The 21,789-nt window shown below is 39.4% G+C and overlaps 1 protein-coding gene and 1 long non-coding RNA gene across 5 annotated transcripts in view; one reads left to right on the top strand and one right to left on the bottom strand.

The window, feature by feature from the left end:
- Sin3a (SIN3 transcription regulator family member A) overlaps positions 1-21,789 on the top strand; it is a 58,340-nt gene that overhangs the window by 2,478 nt on the left and 34,073 nt on the right. For 2 of the 3 annotated variants that reach the window (XM_071608477.1, XM_027923611.2), the window contains 2 exons: positions 14,140-14,361; positions 17,115-17,291. In XM_071608477.1, coding sequence (XP_071464578.1) covers positions 14,140-14,361; positions 17,115-17,291 — 399 coding nt within the window. Of the gene's footprint in view, positions 1-2,097; positions 2,186-14,139; positions 14,362-17,114; positions 17,292-21,789 lie in introns of those variants that run through there. The other variant, XM_071608478.1, reaches the window with a different exon arrangement.
- On the bottom strand, positions 1,085-2,124 carry LOC117794925 (uncharacterized). Of its 2 annotated transcripts, XR_004618808.2 has the most exons (3): positions 2,036-2,124; positions 1,502-1,687; positions 1,085-1,390 (listed from the first exon to the last, which is right to left on the bottom strand). It is a non-coding gene; the product is annotated as an uncharacterized lncRNA (long non-coding RNA). The 2 variants fall into 2 exon arrangements; XR_004618807.2 differs by having other exon boundaries at positions 1,085-1,687.

The following is a 21,789-nucleotide window of genomic DNA, read 5'->3' as shown; positions in this document are numbered from 1 at the left end:
TTAAAAGGTAGCCGTTGGTGAGTGCTGAATATCGCGTCTTAATAACTTCCGAGAGTTTATGAGGCCCCAAGGGCCACCTGGGGTCGCTTTCTTTAGTCCTTACTTTTTAGTGCCTTGTCCCGAGGTTACTGGCGAAAGGCTGCTCCCACCTGTCGGCCACTCGTGGAGTTCACAGCTCACTGCTGTGGACTCGCGGCTGGAAGCCCTCCTTGGAAATCAGACCCACCTGTTGCCAGCCCTCGTTTTGGGCCGTCTCCGCGGAATTGCGGAAGGATGACAGTATTGGATCTAAGAATTGAGTTCACTGGGGCCTTTTGAGGAATTCAAGTCGATGGGGAATGTATCTTTTTTGCTGGAGAGAGCGGGAAGACTAGTCCCGCCCCTTCTCCTGACGCCGCCAGAGCGTCCCCCAAAGCAAGGCCAGTCAGCGTCTGGCCCAAGCCCTGTTTGGTTAATAAATAAAAGCAACTAGGTATCTCAAGCACTTTGTCAATCTATGTGTTGGAGGCATTATTATCTACACAGGGAACCTAGGGACTTCCATTAGCACACCTTGGCAAGGATGAGATAAACAGCTCCCTTTTTATAGATAGGGTTTCGATTTGTTGCCCAAGCTAGACCAAAGCCCTGGGTTCAAGCGATCCTTTTGCTTCAAGCATCCAGGGTAACTGAAACTACGTACGCTGGCCGTGAACAGCTTTTCTTATCTCTTGACCCCAACCCTGAAATTTTTATCCTTTCTCAGTGTGAATATATTCAAGGTTCATTCATGCCATGGCCTGTTTTGGTCTCTTCCTCCGTATCTGAGTTCCTCCAGTCTGAGGATGCCTCCAGATCTGCCCTAGAGATCGCGGAAAACATTAGGCCCCGCCTCCCGGAGGCTTGTCAGGGCGGTGGCTTTTAGGGGCCGCCCTTTGGTTATCTCCGCCCTCTTAGGACTACATATTCAGGTTCAGGGAATGTTCAGAGAGTTAAGGTGCAGCCACCCTATCGTAGGGGTGGCAACCCCCCCAGGTTATTTCTCGGCTTGGGCTCCAAGCCTTAGTTCAATACTCCACTTACTGAAAGGAGCTGCCGGCCGCTCTAGATATTTGTGCTTACAAGGAGACAGCATGTATAATTGTGAAGATAACTGGGTGGGAAGGATGAGGTTCTTTCATTGTTTTGGTAAGGGAGTCCTTCAGAGCAGTAATATTACCGCCTTTCCCCTTTAGATCCCAGGGCCTCGGGTCTCGGGTGCTGAGACTCGTTGTCACCTCCTGTCCCAGGCCTTCGAACTCTGAGCTTCACTCTCTAGTGTAAACATTCCACAAAAGGACTGCTCAGGTTCAGTCTTCTCGCGCAGGGCGGAATCAGCTTCCTGGACAGGCGAGGTGTCCAATGGAGGTTCCTACCGGCGTCAAGATATCCAATCCGACTCTTGGGGCGGGGCCTGGCCGGCAAGTGTGGTAGGAGGAGCCTGTTTCACTTACAGACATTTTACCCCATATCGGTTACTTACCTTCCTGGGGCGGTGTGAGAGCCAAAGGTAGCCTTCCAATGCAATGACCAGCGGAGGCGGGAGCCGATTTCTTAGGCCTGTGGCTTAGGCAGCACGGGGCGGGCTACTTTGTGTTCTCCAATGAGACTTGAGGAGCTTCCCTTCTTCCTCCAATAGTATTGCGCCTTGGGGGTGGGATTCAGCAATCTGTCTCCAATAGGCGGGGTTGAGTTAGGGACGCTCCCCGCCAATAGGGGCGTGGAGAAGGTGAGCAGCTCGCCCTCCCCTCACAGCCGAGGGGGAAGGGGCGGGACGTCGGTAGGCGTGGCTCAGTGATTGGTTAAGCCTTTGACGGATGGGTAATGTGTCCTTTGGCGGAGCTAAGCTGAGCCTTCCCTTGGCGGGGCGGGCCGGGGGAGTGGGCGGGATTTCCCGGGTAACAGAGAAGCGGCCGCGGCGGTAGAGGCGGCGGAGACGGTTTCTCCATCTTCCCCCTCCCCTTCCCCCCTCGGAGTTTCCCTCCCTCCCTCCCTCCCTCCTTCCCAGTCTGGGCACCTGGGTCTGTGACCGCTTCGTGAGAGGAGAGGAGACTGCCAGCCCGCTTCGGCGGGCCTGTGTCCCGCGCCGTTCTCGGGGCCTCCCTGCTGAGTGCGAGGCTCACGCTGAGACGGACACGCAGTGCTGAGCGACCAAAGGAGCTTTGCGGTGAGAGCACGCTGGGCCGAGCTCCGGGCGGCAGCCTGGGTGGCGGGTAACGCGGGACTCGAGGGCGTGTATTTTTAGGGGGGGGCCTGACCTCCTCGGCTTCCCGTAGAGCAGACGGGCGGGAGGTGTGTGAATGTGTGAGGGGGGTGGGGGGCGGAGCGGGGCAGCTCTCCGTGCGGGAGGGGGAGGAGAGCGTAGTCCCGGTGCGCGCGGAGGGGGCGGGCTCTCGCGCCGCCGCTCAGAGGCGGGGCTGGCGCGCGCGTGCGATGGTGGAGAAAGGGGCGGGGCTGGCGCGCGCCAAATGCTGTTTGCGACAGGCCACCCCCCTCCAGTCCTGGGGCTGGGCGGAGCCTCGGGCTGGCGGCCGCCCTCTGCTAGGGTAGGGGGACTGGAAAAGGGTCTCTAGCTTGTGGCTTCTGGGCGCGGCAGGGAAGGGGCGTGAAGTCTCCGTTCCTCTGCATTCTCGGGATCCGGTTGGCCAGAGGGCCGTCCAGAACGCCGATGCCACTCCCCTTACGCCCCCGCGGGGTTTCCGCCTCTTTGGAAATGAGGCGGTGCTCGGGAAAGCCCGCTGTCGGGTCTGGCTGGGAGTTGCGGCTCCTAGATCTGCCCCGCCCGCAATGTCTCGGTGGGTGGGAGGGGCCCCTATTGACTGGAAGCTGTGGAAAGGTGTCAGGACTTACTCTTGTGGCTCTGCCATGCCTTCTGCCCAGGGCACGAGGGCTGGAGGCCAGAACTGTTGTCTCTTCTTTGCTCCGTGTAGCGTGGATGACACTATACAGCTAGGAGAGTGGGTGTATGGCCGTTGGAACTTATCTTCTGGTTGTAAATATTGGGATGAGGTGCTCAAGGAACCTTTCATAGGAGTGTCTGCGGCCGGTGCTGTTACCACGCTTCCGCGGTGGTGGTGTGGGGGAGGGGCGGAGAGTCTTCAGGGACTAGAAATGTGGCCAGGGACAACCTTTCCTGGAGTTCCCTTGATGTTCAGTTACTGTGGCGGCGGGGCGGCGCTTCGTTTGCACCAATGGGATGGTGGGTTGGTAGGTAGACTTGGTGACTGTTTTGATGCCTTAGGACTTTAAACCCAGTTAGCCATGCAGAGGGAGAGGAAGCTCTTCACAAGGTTGAGGTTTATTACAGGAAGGGTCGGGTTTACATTTCAGTCTCCTCAACTGATCTGTTTATGAAAGGTTTTTATTTTTTAAAATTATTTATTTTTGGTTTTTGGTGCTGGGGATTAAAACTAGGATACAGCTTAGCACTAGCTTTACCACCAAGGTTCAGTGCAAGTCCCAATTTTTATTTTTTAATTCAAAATTTGGACTAAAATGCTCTTAATTTCTTCAACACTTGCATCGTTTAATGCTGTCACTGTAATGATGGTTCTAATACATAAACATAGCTTCACAAAAAATAAGTTGTAGTTTAGATAACTACAGGTGAAAGAGAGTAAGGTGAAGTCTGGAATAAGGAAACCTTTATATAACTCCTGTAGCATTGCCCTCTAACCCTGTGTTGGAGAGTTACTCTAGGACATTGCAGATTTAATGTATAGGTAACCACATTAGATGAGGTTTTTGTCTGGTTTTGTTACAAGCTCTTTCCCTATTAAGAGAATTACTTGTTTTTGACATTTTCCATGAGAAAATAAGCATGGAATCATTATTCAATGACTCTGAATGAGTCTGTAATTAATTAAACTGAAGTTAAATTCTAGATTTGTGCTTTTCCCAGTAGGGATTGAAAATTTGATGTCCTTTGTCAGGGTCTGAACTAGGGTACTATTGTTTGAGCCTCCTAACCCTATACTTCAGTTGCCTCTTGTCTAAGTTTAGGGAACAAAGAAGGAGCAGTGTGCTTTTTAAAAAAGTTTTTAACTGGCAAAATACACATAATGTAAAATTACCATTTAAATATTTTTAAGTATATTTTAGTGGTATTAAATGCATTCACATTGTTTTGCAGCTCTTACCACCATCTCTTTAGAATTGTTTTATTTTCCCAACTGTAACTTTGTACCAGAGAAGCAAATCTCTTCTTCTATATCCCCCAGTGTTGGCTACCACCATTCTACTTTTTTCTAAATTTCACTACTCTAGGTACCTCATAACACTCTTTGACATTTGTAACTGGCTTATTTTGCTTAGCATAACGTCCTGAAGATTCAACCATGATGTAGCATGAGTCAGAATTTTCTCACTTTTAAAGGCTGTATATATATGCCACATTATGTTTATTCATCTGCCATGGACATTGGGATTTTTTTCCCCTTTTTTGCTTTTATTAATAATTCTGCTATGAACATGGGTGTATAAATATCTCTTCAAGTCCTTGCTTTCAGTTCTATTGGATATATATTCAGAAATAGTATTACCATAATCATATGGTAATTCTGTGTTTAATTTTTTTGAGGAACAACTAGTGTACTTTTTTGGGGGGGAGATACCAGGGATCGAAACCAGGAGTGCTTAACCACTGAGCCCATATCCCCACACCTTTTTATTTATTTATTTATATAATTTTTTTAAATATTTATTTTTTAGTTGTAGTTGGACACAATACTTTTATTTTATTTACTTATTTTTATGTGGTACTGAGGATCGAACCCAGGGCCTCTCGCGCATGCTAGGCGAGCGCTCTACTGCTGAGCCACAACCCCAGCCCCACCTTTTTATTTTTAAGGCAGGATTCCACTAAGTTGCTTAGGGCCTCACTAAGTTCCTGAGGCTTGCCTCAAATTTGGGATCCTCCTGCCTTAGCTTCCCATGCCACTGGGATTACAGGTGTACTCTGCTGTGCCCAGCCACTAGTGTACTTTTGCAAGTTGTTTTGAGGAGAAAAAATTGGGACTCGGGTTCTAAGACGTAAATTGTCTCAACACTCATTTCTTTTTTAAAAATATTTATTCTTAAGTTTTTAGGTGAACACAATATCTTTATTTTACATTTATGTGGTGCTGAGGATTGAAGCCAGTGCCTTGTGCATGCTAGGCAAACACTCTACCACTAAGCCACAACCCCAGCCTCAAAACTCATTTCTTTATTACCTGCTTAATACATCTGGATTGACACAAAGTTTGTTGTCTCCAAGAAATTAACATTTTTATAAAGTAAGACAGGCAGATGAACGGTTTCTACTGTACATCAATGAATGGTGGGTGCCATAAGAATCAAGTACAAAGTGTTTAAGGATTTCAGAGGGGAAAGAATCTATCTTAGAGGCGGAGGAAGAGGAGTCACTGCATGAGAAACAGGAGGGAGCAGTGTGACATCATAGATCCTCTTGAAGTAAGTTGTTAAATATCCTTAGGCGGGCTGGGAATGTGGCTCAAGTGGTAGCGTGCTCGCCTGGCATGCGTGCGGCCCAGGTTCGATCCTCAGCACCACATACAAACAAAGATGTTGTGTCCGCCGAAAACTAACTAACTAACTAAATAAATATTTTTTAAAAAATATCCTTAGACATCTCTTTTTTTTGAGAGAGAGAGAATTTTAATATTTATTTTTTGGTTTTCGGCAGACACAACATCTTCATTTGTATGTGGTGCTGAGGATCGAACCCGGGCCACACGCATGCCAGGCGAGCGCGCCACCGCTTGAGCCACATCCCCAGCCCCTTAGACATCTCAAAGTGTCACTTGGGAATCACTTTAGGAATGTTAGAAGGGGTAGTATCATGTTGAAATTGAATTCTCTTGTGAAGTTACTCTTCCAGTGTTTGTGAATTGCACCATCTTCACTTTGCAGACCTGATCCTTTCTATTACTTTGGAAGGTATTTAGGAATCACATTAAAGAAATTATGGATTTGGTGTGTATGTGCTTGATTATGGGGCACTTACCCCAGCCTTGGCTGGAAGAGGGATATGGTGCACAATAAGTGCATTATATAGCCAGTGGCCTACTTTATGTTTCCTCTTGAACAAACTAATCAGCATTCTTGACTCTTCTTTCTTATTTTTTCATATGTTGAACATCCCAAATCTCATTTGCTCTATGTTCAAAATATTATGAAGAATTGGACCACTTAGTATCCCCACCTCCCCCACATCCTCAATCAGTGTCAGCAGCATCCCTAGCAAGGATTCTGTTTGCTTTGTTATTGCCCGTCTTTAGTCTGTTCTCAGCATAATGACCCAAGTGATTCTTTTAAAACCTAAGACCATGTCACTTCTCTGCTTAAAACCATCCATTGAGCAGGGAATGGTGGCATAGGCCTGTAATCCTAGGCTGAGGCAGGAAGATTACAAGTTTGAGGCCAGTCTGGGCAGTTTAGCAAGACCCTGTCTCAAAAACTAAAAAGGGCTGGGGATGTAGCTCAATGGTAGAGTGTTCCTGGTTCAGTCCCCCAAAAGAACCATTCAACGGCTTCCTCTTTCAGTCTTGAGTATTATAGCCAAGTCCTTATTATAAACTGTAAGAACAAGTCTGATACCCTCTTTGGCTATGTTTCCTACTAATAGTCTCCTGATTGTTTTCTAGCTGTATAACCTTGCTGTTTTGGGAAAATACCAAGTGTTTGTATGCCTGAGGGTCTTTGCATTTGATATCCCCTTTGCCTAGAAAGCTTCCTCACTGATTTCTACATGGTTGGCTCCCTCAGTTCCTTTACCCATAACTTACCTTTTTTGTGAGAGATTCTTTGGCAGTTATATACAATTTCAAGAATGCTTTCCTGCCTTTTTTTTTTTCCTTAGCATTTGTCACTGATTTTTTTGTGTATTTCTCTCCAAAATGTAAGCTGCTTCTTTTTTTTTTTTTTTTTAAAGAGAATATCTTTTTTGTAGATGGATACAACACAATGCCTTTATTTTTATGTGGTGCTGAGGATCGAACCCGGGTCCCGCCCGTGCTAGGCGAGCGCTCTACACTGAGCCACAATCCCAGCCCCAGATTCAGTATTTTTTGAACAAGAATCAAAAACCATTCCAGTTTTCTTTAAGGGTGTATTTTTGCTTTGAGGATATTTATACATCAAAACTTAGCCAGTGTGACTTTTAAGTGTACGGTTGCCAAAGGCAGGTATGTATATGAATTTGTACTTACTTGGCCTAAAAAAAGGTGAATGCTTGCAGTTGTATAACAAAGGAGATGACTGTTCTCTTCAAAATTGTAAAGTAAATTTTCAGTATATTGCATTTGATGATGTGATGTAGGGGCAACAAAACGACGACAAAAACCCAGAAATGATAAGTGAGAACCTTAGTGGAAAGGTACCTGGAATCAAGAGTTTATGAAATGGCTGTATTCCAGATTCGTGCGTTGACAGTTAAGAGAAGTTGGTTGCATTGTATGTTTAACACACATTCAAAACAGGCAACTGTAATAAACATTTGGATGGTGAGGATGAAAAGTTTTTCTGGTATACTAATGGTCAAAGTTGAATAATAAGACATAAAGAAGCCAGTGATATCTTTGCATAGCCAAGATGACTATTCTAAAGTACCATGGTAAAAAAAAAAAAAAATTGTCACGTCACGTGACATAATCCCACCAGCATTCACCAAAGGTATATGCCAGATGGAGTGGTAAAGATTTCTCAGCCTCAGCAATACTACAGATGTTTTGGGCCAAATAATTATTTATTATATATGTGTAGTGGGGAATGTCCAGTGCTTTGTAGGATGTTTTGATGCATCCATGATCTCTACCCATAAAGATGCCAGTGGGACACTCCCTCTCCCCCACAAGTTATGATGACCCAAAATGTCTTCCAACATTACTAAATTTGTGCCTGGGTAGGGAGTGAGGCAGAGTCTCCCTAGTTGTGGTCACCACTACATTAGAAGAATATAAAAATTGAGACTTGGGTATTAGATCTTGTGGCTTTTGAGAAAATAAATTGTTTATTTTGCTGAGCTATAATTCTAAGCAATAGGTAAACTCCGAATAAAATACCTCTCCTTTATTCTGGAATAGATTCCATTTCTTAGCAGATTTAAAACTAGAGGTGGATTTTCGGACAGGTTTTGGAGCAGACTATCATGGGCAATTGTACCAAGATAAAGTTACATTTACGTAATGTTTTGATAAAAATTTCTTTGCTTTTGAAGAGGAACTTCCAATTTTTTTGAATATTCATTTAAATAAACTAACCAGGACACATTTTATATCATGTTGACTACCAATAAAAGATAATCTCAGTATAGTTTTAAAATTAAAAATAAAATAAAGGAACTTTAACTATCAGTACAAAATTAAGAGGCACTATAGGGTCAGCTGAAAATTAATTTCACTTTAGAAAGAATAAAATGTACTTAAGTTGTCTTAGCTTCTGGAATAGGGCAGTTTGAAGTTCACATATACTCTTACTTTGAGTTTATTCACCCTAAAGTGGTCCTTGTTAAGGCAATTATTTGAAACAATGTGAGAAAGTTAAGAAGCTTCTCTAAAGTTGGACTTTTCGTTTGGATTTTAATAATCATGGATAAATGTCTAGATTTCTAGGAGGCCAATTCTTCATTGTTAATAAAGAGTAGAAAATTGGTCTTTAGCTTTTACCTTTGCCCTTCAGTATTTCTCTAAAATATATCACGTTTGCTCCCTAAATGTAACCTTCTCCAGAATTTCCCCCATAATGTCAGAGTCACCTTGTTTTATTTGGGAATTATGATTCCTTTGCATGGTGCTTTGGAGTTATTTCTCACTTTTTATTACAGCGTGACCAGATGGTTTTTAATGTTTCAGTGCCATTGTTTACTCACATTAGTGTTCCTTCTATTTTCTATCATTTAATTCTTTTGAATCTCTTTTTTGCCTTCATAGAGTTCTGCTAACCCTAAGTTTCAAATCTGAAATGATTTGAAGACCATAGTGGCAGATGAAAATAATGTGAACTGAAGCAGTGCTTGAAAATACTTCTGTGTCTGACTCTGTGGCCCTACCATTTGACATTCAAATACTTTATAACCTTGAACTACACTGTACCCCTCTACAAGTGGGATTTTTATAGTCCATACAATTTTCCTACTATAGATCTGTAAGGTATTCTAAGGAGAAAGAGTCTAACCCATTGCTCCTTTAGCCAAGTATATGACTTGGAACAAGTCACATGATTTCTTTGAGTGTCAACTGCCTTCAAAATAAGAGAGTTTAGTTGATGAGTGGATAAAGAAAATGTGGTATATATAATGCTAAGTGACATTAGCCAGTCCCAAAACACCAAATGCCAAATGTTTTCTCTGATATAAGGATGCTGATTCATAATGGGGTTGCTGGGGGGGAGCATGGGAGGATTAGATGAACTCTAGATAGAGAAAAGGCGGGGAGGGGAAGGGAGGGGGCGTGGGCGTAGGTAGGAAAGATGGTGGAATGTGATGGACATCATTACCCTAACTACATGTATAAAGACACAAATGGTGTGACTCTACTTTGTGTACAGAGATATAAAAAATTGTATTCTATATGTACAGTATGAGTTGTAATGCATTATGCAGTCATATATAACAAATTAGAATAAAAATTTTTTAAAATTAAGAGTTCTAGGTCTTTCTGACAGGATTGTTTTGAGGAACACATCACTTTATTATAGCCATGTATGGAAGACTTGGTTGTTGTTGGGCAGGAAATACCCTCTTGAGTCCTGGAACCCTAACACTAAGTCCAGTACCTGGCAGTTAGTAGGCATTTGGTAATTGTTTGTGGGATGAATGAATTGGCAAAGAATGTAAAAAACTGTCTATTTTTGTTTGTAATTTTAAAATTACTTTACTATTTCGTGGCATATATCCTGTACTTCCTAATTCATCCCAAATTTTAAATCTGTAATTGATTTTTTTTTTTTTTTTAACTGAGGATTGAACCCAGAGGTGCTTTACCACTGAGCCACATCCCCAACCCTTTTTATTTTTGAGACAGGATCTAAGTTGCAAAGGGCCTCACTTAGTTGCTAAGACTGGCCTCATAGAGTTTGCCCCTTGTTTCCTTCCAAGATTTTATTAAGGATATCTTCAAATATATAGCAAAGTTTGTAGAATTTTGTAGCGAACACCCATATACTCACTACATAGAGCTTACTATTATCACTTTTAGAATACTGACTTTATCATACATCTGTCCACTCATCTGTGAATCTAAACTAATTTCTTAATACAATTTGCAGTAAAATTCCAGACATTAACTGTACTTTCACCCAGTATTTGAGCATGTATATTATTGTCACTGTGTTTATAGCATTTTTCATTTGATGCAAACCTTATATAAAATGAAATGCACAAATCAAGTACATTGTATGTGTGTACACATACATGAGATCAAACATTATGTATTTGGTAGCTTTTCTCACTTTTGCCTCATTTATATCTGTAAATGTAAATGAATACTGATCTATTTGCTGTTCACTTTCCATACTACATTTGTGTCAACTTCATTCAACTATTATTTAGACACTTAGATTTTCATACTCTGTAGTAGATATACTTGATAAATGTATAGGATAGAGACAAGTGAAAATTGCTAGGTTAAACATTATGCACATTTTAAGTTTAGGATGCCAACCAAGTAGGGTATGTTGATTAGAATTTCCATTAATAATGTTTTCCCATATTTTCATCCACACAATTATGATTTTGTTTAATTTTTGCTAGTTGCTTTGATGTAAATATCATTTTACACTTATTTGATTACTGGTGAGGCTGTATATGATCTTCCCAGCTGGTTTTTAAGCTTTTCAAGGGCAAGAGCCAATATCATCTGCCACCTTCATGTTTACTCACTGAGAATTTGCTAATTATGTGAATGAATGCTGCCAAAGCATTCCTCTTACTATGTTGAGGCTGCAGAAAGGATGAATTAGTTAAGTGTGTGTTAGGTTAAAGAATGCAGAAGTTGCACAGTGCACATGTGCTTTAAGTAAAGGGATTCTTTATTTCTTCTCTTCTGTTAGGCCTGGAATAGTTAAGTGGTTGAGAGTCCAGGCTCTGGAGGCAGATTTTATGGATTTATATTGCATCTTTGCTTCATAATAGCTGTGCAATTTGGGGGAGTTTACTTCTTTGTGTATCAGTTTTCCTTGTTTATAAAATAAAATAACAGTACTTTACTTACAGTGCTGTTGTGAGGGTTAAATTAATTCATATTTGTCAATTGTGTAAAATGGTACTTGGCATTCAGTATGTTAAGTATTACTTTTGCTTATTTTCTTAGAATGCATGCCTGCTAGTCAAAGTGCCTCACCATGGAGCCACATCTCCAAATCTTCATGTGAATTGACTTGGTGTATCCATGGGTTCCACATTCACAGATTTATTCAATCTCAGATCTGAAACATTATAAGTAATCTAGAGATTATTTAAAGTGTATGGGAGGATATATGTGTGAGACTATGCAGAGATTATATGTAAGTATTATACCATGTTATATAAGGGACTTTATCCTTCATGAGTTTTGATATCCATGGAGGGGTCCTGGAATCAATCCCCTATGGCTACGAAAGGAAGACACTATAGTTGAGTGTGGAGAATGCACAGTTGAAAAGGACCCTACCTTGAAGAAGCTTATAGACTTGAACTTCTTTAAGGAAATGTTGAAAACATTTGGCAGGACTGGATGACAGGGTGGGGCCTGGATGAAGATAATCAGTAAGTTAACTTTCTCCTCCAATTAGTAAAGAAGGATTTTGTTTGGTTTGGTTTGGTTTGTTTTGAGACCTGGGTATTGCTGTGATACCCAGCCTGGTCACAAATGCCTGGACTCAAGTGATCCTCCCTCCTCAGCTTCCCCAGTAGCCAAACTACAGGCACACAACTGTCCCAAGCTCTTAAGAGTTTTGTAGGTTAAACAAAAGAATATTGACTGTGTCTTCAATGATAGAAGCCAGTGATAATTTTACAGCTAGATTAGATTCAGTTGAGGCAGGTGGTTTTGAAATCAGTGTAGAAGATATACTAGAGGAGAAGAGATGCTGGAGAGTATTGGCAACAGTCTAGATGAGGGATGATGAAGGCCTAAAATAAAGGGGTGGCGATTTGAGAGACAGGAAAGAGAATTATGAGTAGTGATTGGTAAGGGACTAAAGTATGGTTCAGAGCACGCTCCCACCCTGGAGAGCCTCCTAAGTGTGGTAAACATGGTCTGGAAAGCAAACTCTAGAGCTGAAAGAAGTTAAATATTTTATAAAATGACAATCACTTTATAAAGTAAATGATATTTTAATAATAAAAAAGAGCATGATCTTAGAGTAATCCTTAGTACTTTAATACTTAATCTATGAAAAACTTGCTACAATCTTTTTTTTTTTTCATTTTCCTGTAGATTGATCCACTCACCTGCCATTAGGAATCACTAAGGTAGTCTAATCTCCCCTTTTTGTAGATGAGAAAACAGGACCAGAGTTACAAAGCTTTTATGTCAGAGTTGAATAGAATCCAATTCTTTGACAGGTGTCCAGTGTTTTTTCCTTAGTTTTGTGCTGTGCTGTTCACACATGTTTTATCACTTGTAAGTGTTGGTTTTGGATTTTAGAGAGATTAATCTCAGAGGAGTTAAACATACAATTTTTAAACCAATAGAAACCAAGACCAAAAAAAACATGGATTAAGTCATAGGTAGAAGTAGCAGTCAAAAAGTCTTCAAGACTTTTATGCATTTATGAGAACCAATTTCTCATCACAAAATAGGCTTGAGGTTTAGTGTTCATAGTTAGTTGACTAGAGGCTCTTCTTCCAGGTACCAAGTAGCATGTGCAAATCTATATTTCTAACCCCTTATCTGAAAATTATGAAAATATCTATGAAAATTTTTGAAATATCAGGCTAAGTATATATTACTTTATCCTTCTGAGCTGCTGGGATTGCAGGCATGTACTACGGTGCCCAGCTAATTTTTAGTTTCTTATTACAGGAGTAATGTCTTTTTTCAGAGTTTCTGGGATTGGAAAATGGTGAGGCTTGGTCACACTCCCCACATACACACACTGGGGATTGAACCCAGGGATGCTCTTCCAGTGGTCTACATCCCCAGCCCTTTTTAAATTTTTATTTTGAGATGGGGTCTTGTTAAGTTGCCAAGGCTGATCTGAAACTTGAGATCCTCATTCCTCGGTCTTTCAAGTCACTGGGATTACAGCCCATCTTGGGGCATAATTTCTTAACTATGCTGCATTATGCTTGAGTTAGTGGTTCTGATGTTAGAAAATCTCTGAAAAGACCCAAGAGGATTTCTGGTAAAGTTCTATTTTTGTTACTTTTGTGTCCTGTTGGAAGGAAAATGTCCTTTATAAAGTATTAGTAAGCTAAAGAAATTGTGTCTTATATTAAAGAATGTTAGAAAGAGACAAAAGAAACCTTGGACATGATTTGCTAGTTGGGAAACCGAAAATCACATGAAACAAGGAACTTGTTGAAATGTGTATATCCTTGGTCCTTTTATTCCTGGCTCAGTGTTCTTTCCATGATAGCATTTAATTGTTGAAGTAATTGATATTTTAAAATCAGACCCTAATTTTACTAGGTTTTGAGTAGAGTTAAGAAACAAGGGGCTGGGATTGTGGCTCAGTGGTAGAGTGCTTGCCTAGCATGTGTGAGGCCCTGGGTTCGATCCTTAGCACCACATAAAAATAAATAAATAAAGAAAGAAAGAAAAGAAAAGGGAAGGAAGGAAGGAATATTTTTGCAGCATGTGGATTGTGTAATTAATATTAGGAATGGCAGCATTTGAGGAGCAAACTAGAAAGGGGGAAAAAGGGCTGTGTTTGTTTTTAAATTGGAGGTGACTTTTTAGGTTATCAGTACAAATTAAATAAAACTATTTTATTTAAATTTTTGTCTTTCCACTATAACTTTTTCACTATAAGGTGTGTGTGTGCACGATTGAACTATCTAGTGACCATCTGTAAGATGAAATTGATAATCAGTTCTGGGAGTTAAACTTACACTAAACCTGAGTGACTGGTCCTGAGTTGTATACATCATACTGGAGTTAAAATTATTTTGCTCTCATTGCTTTTTGATTTTTGCAGGTTTTGAAGTGCATCCCTGAGCATGAGTGCAGAATGAAGCGACGTTTGGATGACCAGGAGTCACCGGTGTATGCGGCCCAGCAGCGTCGGATCCCTGGCAGCACAGACGCTTTTCCTCACCAGCATCGGGTGCTTGCCCCTGCCCCTCCTGTATATGAAGCGGTGTCTGAGACCATGCAATCAGCTACAGGAATTCAATACTCAGTAACACCCAGCTACCAGGTAAATAGGAACTAGTCGGGGGAGTAAGGAAGGAGGGATAGTGATTTCATCTAGTTAGAAATTTTATATTAAGCATTGAGTTAGATGTTAAAAAAAAAAAATTCAAGCCAGATGCAGTGGCACATGCCTATAATCCCAGTTATTCAGGAGGCTGAGGTAGGAGGATCACAAGTTTGAGTACAATCTGGGTAATTTAGTAAGACCCTGTTTCAAAATAAAATCAAAAGAGCTGAGTTAATAGTTTTGTGGTAGAGTGCTTGCCTAGCAAGCTTGAGGCCCTGGGTTTAATCCCCAGTACATAATAATAATGAGAACTATGCAAGTTTGGCCAGAAAAACAAACCAAAAAAAGAAATCTTACAGGTACGTGTAAGGTATAAAAAATAGCGAAAATAATGTGCAATCTCAGTAGTAAAGTGCCCTGGACTCAATCCCCAGTACCTAAAGAAAATTAAAATCATATTGATGTGACCTTTATTTTCTTTTGACACATTTTTTAAAAACTGTTCCTTATACTGATCTATATTTTAATGTGTATTGTTTGCATTATGGTGTGAACTATGTAAATATGCTCATTTCATTTCTCCAGTCTAGTATTAGATGATTGGAACTTGGAAGAAAAATAGTTGCTTGTTTTCTTTGGGTGATTAGTTTTATTATCTGAACTAGTTCATGACTGTTTCCTACACTAGGGATAGTTACATGTATTCCTACTGGAAACTGTAATATGCTTATATAAAACCAGCCATCTCAAACATAAACTCCAATAAACTTGTAAAACCTGTAAAAACACACATTTTGAAATATATAATCTCAGAATAATACCTCTTCCTGTGAGAGAGATATTAGAACTTATAGAATTATTTAAATAAGTCCTAATATGTTTTGTAATATTTCATAGATTAATGCTTAGTTGCTTTATTTCTCTCTTTCCTTATGCCCTCCCCTGGGTAACTTATATAAACCCATGATGATTTGAAAAAAAAGCTTTATTCCCTCTTTATGTTGTGGTATACAACTTACATTGCTTAGAAGAAATTAACTTTATGTCATTTACTCTATTTATTTTGGTATGAAGCAGTCATGTACATTGTCATTAGTTATTTTTTGTGATTAGCGGTTTTGAAATAGGAAAGTAAAAGTACTTTGGAAATTTTATACAGCATTTTGTTGTAATAAAAATGGAAGGAAAGGTACTTTTTTTGTCCCTAAACTTAGAAGAGGATAAGAGTTTGAAAGAAAAACATTTGGGGCCAAACCACCAGCAACTCAATAAATTTTTTTTTTTTTTTAAACTTTGGAAGTATAATTGTCTCACTTAATGACAGGAACATTTTCTGAGAAGTACATTTTGTCATTATGCAAACATCATAGAATATGCTTAAACCCAGGTGGTATAGATCAATCACTTGACATGGCCTCTTGAAGAGGAAATAAAAATAAACACAGAATATATGAGACTCTACCAGCATAATTTGTCGTACTGTTTTATGTTATACTTTTTCTAATAAGTAGGAGTACATTCTAAAATATTGATAAAGGCCAGTGTTGTATGCCCATAATCCCAGTTACTCAAGAGGCTGAGGCAGAAGGATTGCAAGTTTGAGACCATCTAATGTAACTTAGCAAGACGCTGTCTCAAAATAAAAAGGTCTGGGTATGTAGCTCAGTGATAGCACGTCCGTGGGCTTAATCCTCAGTACTACACACGCACAAAAGAGTATGATATGGTAAATAACATCATCATTTATTATCATTATCAAATATTATGTATTGTACATAACTGTTCTATGCACTTCTAAGATTGGTAGCAGTAGAGTAAATATGTTTACACCAGCATCACTGCAGATACATACTGAGTTGTGTGATGGCTATTATGCTACTAAATGGTAGGAATTTTTCAGTTCTATTGTAATCTTATGTTACCACCATCATATATGTATGGTCTGTTGTTGGCAGAAATGTCATTTTGCAGTATATGACTATAATACTTGGTCATCGTAGCAAGTAAAAGATAAGTGAAATAAAACAAATAAAAATCTTTTCTAGGGCTGGGGTTGTGGCTCAGTGGTAGCGCTTGTCTCGCATGTGTGAGGCACTGGGTTAGATTCTCAGCACCACATAAAAATAAATAAAAGGCCACATACAACTAATAAAATATCTTTTTAAAAAAATCTTTTCTAATTCCACTTCCATAAAATTAAATGCTAACATTTTGCTATATATTTGTTGTCTAGCATTCAAAATCTTTTCTAATGTTGTGTGTGTGTGTGTGTGTGTGTCTCCCTCCTTTTATCAGTACTATTCAAAATGTGGTCCTCAAGTGACTGATGTGTACACTTGGTTACTAGCCTGTAATGAGATGACAGAAATTGTTTAGAAACTTTTATTTATAGCAGGTGGATGTTGTTATTTTGTATCTGTAAAATCTAATAAAATTATGTAGTTGATTTTTTTATTTCACTTTCTTAGGAATTTCCTTTTTTTTTTTGGAAAACTGAACCTTAACCACAGAGTTTAAGAAGCATTAAGCTCTGTAGTTTTAATAGCTACAAAACAATTGGTATAGATGAACTGTAATTAATTTCATTAATTCTCTTGTTTGGGAAACTTGGATTTCTAATAAATTATTTTTATGCATTCAGAGCTATGCAGGTATGCCTTGTGCATTTGCGTTTGTGTTATTTCTCTAAATGTGTTTGAGGAAGAATGCACAAGCTTTGAAATTTCTTGTCTGTATTTTGTCTATCCCAGGTTTCTGCTGTACCACAGAACTCTGGTAGTCATGGGCCCACCATAGCAGCGGTTCATAGCAGTCATCATCATCCAACAGCTGTCCAGCCCCACGGAGGCCAAGTGGTCCAGAGTCATGCCCATCCAGCCCCACCCGTTGCACCAGTGCAGGGACAGCAGCAGTTTCAGAGGCTCAAGGTGGTATTCATCTCCCTTTTTTGGGTCAAAAGTTTAGTAGGAAATAATAGCTTTATCCTATTAGTGGTGGTTACAACTTTTAACATTAAAAACTAAGGGTTGAATCAAAAGAAGCTTTGTTTTTTGTTTTGAAATCTGTTTCTCATGTTGACATTAGTGCCTGATCCAGAGAAGAATAGCTATAAGAAATGTTAGTGGAATATATGAATGCACAATACTCAAATATTATTAGAATTCAAGGACTCTTCATACAAAATGAACTTTAAAATCCAGTTTTGGGTTGCTTCCTTTTGAACTTATAGTTCTTAATATCATATAAGACTTTTATTGTGTGCACATGATTGGCTATAAGCCTGTCCAGTAAATCCGTTCAGTAGTATATCTGGTGGTTCTTATTCCATTTATTTATGTATATATGTACATAGGTACATATGTACTAGGGATTGAACTCAGGGGCACTTAGCTACTGAGCCATATCTCCAGTCCATTTTATTTTTTTAACTTTGAGATGGTATTACTAAGTTGTTGAGGCTGGCTTTGAACTTGTGATCGTCTTGCCTCAGCCTCCCGAGCTGCCAGGATTATAGATGTACGCCACTGTGCCTGCTTCTTAGTCCTTTCTTCTTTTTTATTTTTATTTATTTATTTGTTGTTGTTCTTATTCCTTTTTATGAGTAACTGATTTGCTATCATTAGTAAAACATATGTTCCTTTTGGGAATGCCTTTCCTTTGGGGGAAACTAATTGTGAATGAGATGTTATTGTTTTCATTTCTTCTAAATATGTGCTGTAGGTTTTCAGTGCTTTGAAATGCATGAGGCATCTATAGAGAAGTGAAGCTTGTGTTCTCAGCTAACCTTGTCTCTGCTTACTTGAGTGTTTTCAAACTATGTGATTGCTGTAGCAAGTACACCAGGTTTCAGTTTTTCTAGGAAATATGAATTGAAAATTATTATAATCATAATGAGATAAATGTTAGATCTTCATTTGATTATAATAGCCTGAGCACACAAAATTATTGCAGTTAGGAATGAACAATATACTCTTAAAAGACAATATACTCTTCTGTTTTCCCTGATTTATTAGTGTCCCCCCTTAGCCACAGTTTCACTTGCTTCTCTTTGCTTTCTGTTGTTACCTGTAGTTAACTGCAGGTCTGCAAATATTACATGGAAAATTCTAGAAATAAAACGATTTATGAATTTTAAGAATCATGCCATCCTGAATAGTATGATGAAATCTTATACTCTCCCTCTGTCCAAAGTGGGATATAAATCATACCTTTGTTCATCATATCTATACTATACTTATAGTATATATATTTAAGTAAGCAGAGACAAGGTTAGCTGAGAACACAAGCTTCACTTCTCTATAGATGCCTCATGCATTTTAAAGCACTGAAAACCTGCCTGTTATTCACTTAGTAGTCCTCTTGGTTATCAGATCATGTGAGATTATCAGGCCTACTGTTGTGGTATCACAGTTTTGCACTCAAGTATTAAATATTTGACTTAATAAAGGCCCCAAAGTGCAAGAATAGTGGTGGTGCTGGCGATTCATATATGCTAAAGGGAAGTGTTATAGTACTTCTTTTTAAGTGAAAATATGAAAGTTCTCAATAAAGAAGGGGGAAAATTGTATGCTGAGGTTGGTAATATCCAAGGTAAGTTATTGTTGTTAATCTACTTATATGCCTAATTTATAAATAAAACTTCATCATAAACAAGTGTGTATAGGAAAATACCTAGTGGGTTCAGTACTATCAAATTTTAGGCATCTAGTAGAGTTCTTGTGATTAAGAGATGACTATAGCACCATCCATAAGAGTGCAAATTATTTGGGCTCATTGGGAAAATTTGGTGTTTTTCTTAAAATGTCTTCACAAGTTGCTTATAGAATGATAACTGTATTGCAAAATGTAATATTTCTGTAAGCTTAGCACCCTACCAACTCCTGAAAAACATTTTTAATTGATTTTGTGTGATTTAATGCTGTATTAATACTATATTCTATAGGTAATATCTTAACCTTCCAGAAAAGCTTATAATATGCTCCTTTTTGTTTTGTTTGCCATGCTCAGGATTGAACCCAGGGCTTCATACATGTTAGGGATGTGATCTAGCACTGAGCTACACTGACAGCTCTATAAACTTAACTCTTTGTGAGTGTGTGGTTTGAAGTATTAGGGATTGAATTCAGGGGAGCTTTACATGGAGCTACATTCCCAATCCTGTTTTTATTTAGAGACAGGATCTTACTAAGTTGCCAAGGCTGGCCTTGAACTTGCAGTCCTCCTGCCTTGGCCTCCCAAGTCATTAGGCATGTGTGACACCTTATCCAGCTTAAATTTGCCCGCCCGCCCCCCCCCCCCCTTTCTGGGAATTTAACTCAGGGGCACTTAACCACTGAGCCACATCCCCAGTTCTACTTTTTGTATTTTATTTAGAGACAAGGTCTCACTGAGTTCCTTAGGGCATCACTAAGTTGCTGAAGCTGGCTCTGAACTCAAGATCCTCCTGTCTCAGCCTCCTGAGCCACTGGGATTACAGGCATGTGCCACCGCACACAACTTCATATTATATTTTTGATAACTCTTACTTGTCACGTAGTGGTAAATGCTGTTCTTAAGTATCTTCCTAAATCTTTTGTTTCTACTGCATACTTTACAGTTTTTTGTTCAATCAACTTGGCCATTAATGAGACATTGAAAAGGAAAGTTTTGAGTATAAGTTAGTCTATTGAATCTCAACAGAAATTGTCACGTAATTTTTGAAGTATCATACAAGTAGGAATTGACCAGTATACAATATGTGTCCTAACAATACTGAAATACTCTGAATAACCACAGTCAGAATTGAAATTTGGACCATTCTGTTTTTGCTTTTAAGACCATGTCTTGCTATGTTGTCCAATAAGGTCTTAAATTCCTGGGTTCAAGTGATCCTTCTGCCTCAGGCTCTCGACTGGCTGAGACTATGTTTTTACCACTGTGCCCAGCTTAGACAACTCTTGAAATATTACTTGCCTCTATTCATTAGTACTACTTTAACAAAATACCTGAGAGTTGGTAATTTTATGAATAATGGAAGTTTACCTCTAATAGATCTGGAGAATGGAAAATTCAAGATCTAGGTGATCTAGAAGTCTGGTGAGGTTCCAGTCTTTGCTTCCAAGATGCTGCCTTAAAACAGTGTCCCTATTGGGTAAGAGTTGTTGAGGGAGGAGGAAAGTACCGAGGAGGAGCCATATTAGCCAAATTATGTTGTTATATTGTATATTGTGTAATATATGATATGTAACAACGAATCCCATCAGTACGTAAAATGATAATGTACCAATAAAAAAATGTGGGGAGAAAAAAACTGCCCTCATGTGGCAGAACATAGAAGGGTAAAAAGGACCAATACTAGTTTCCACCAACCCTTCTGCTAAGTTGCTAATCCATTCATGAGGTTTTGTTTTTATGACTTCCCCTCCTAAAGATCCAAGTAAATATTTTCACATTGGTGATTAAATTTCAACATATAAATTTTGGAGGACAACATTTAGACTATAGCATCATTTAATGGTTTATTTGAACATAAATGTTCCATTTCATAATATATCAAAAAGTGTGGCTTAAATCAGCATTCCAAGAGGCTGCCTTAAAACAGTGTCCTGAATGGGTAGGAGTTGTTGAGGGAGGAAGAAAGTGCTGAGGAGCCATATTGGCCAAATTATTTCTGAAACTTTCCTAAGCCTGTTATTTTGTATAATACAAAATGTCTATCCCAGAATACATAGGAAACACCTAGTGGGGATTTCCTTAGATGTCTCCTGAGTAACTTAAAGTTGAGTTGTCCTAAATCAGACTCATAACTTTGTAACCCTTCAAACATTTTACTTTTTGTGGCGAGTCACTTTTGAATGCCAGCTCTTCCTTGTTGCTCATCTGGCCAGTCCCCAAATTTTGTTATTTGAATCTTTTTTTTTTTTTTTTAATTTTATTTATTTATTTATTTTTTGTTGATAGACATTTATTTTTATATGGTGCTGAGAATAGAACCCAGTTGCCTCACACATGCCAGGCACAAGTGTGCTACTTCTGAGCCACAACCCCAGCCCTGTTATTTGAATCTTTTAAAAGCTTTTGCATATGTGCTGTTCTCTCTCCTCTTCACCATTACTGAAATTCAAGTCACCGTTCCTAATGTGAGTTATCCAATTAGTCCCATAGCATAACTGGTCTTCCTCCTTTTCTCTTTTAGGCTGTCTATCCTGCTCTGCACCAGTGGTCCCCCCCCCCCTCCAACACTGGTCAAATTGAGTACATGAAAATGCAGATGATAAAAATCTAGGGTTGGGGTTGTGACTCGGTTGTAAAGCTCTTTCCTCATGTGTGGGACACTGGGTTCCATCCTCAGAACCACATAAATAAAAAATGTATAAAGGTATTGTGTCCATGTACAATTACAAATAAAACAAATGCTTTTTTAAAAATCTAAATTGTTTTTAAATA

This window comes from Marmota flaviventris, chromosome 2 (assembly GCF_047511675.1).
Source record: "Marmota flaviventris isolate mMarFla1 chromosome 2, mMarFla1.hap1, whole genome shotgun sequence".
In the NCBI taxonomy this organism is placed as follows: Eukaryota; Metazoa; Chordata; class Mammalia; order Rodentia; family Sciuridae; genus Marmota; species Marmota flaviventris.
The sequence above is the reverse complement of the archived record's forward strand: the minus strand, read 5'-3'. Positions and strand labels throughout refer to the sequence as shown.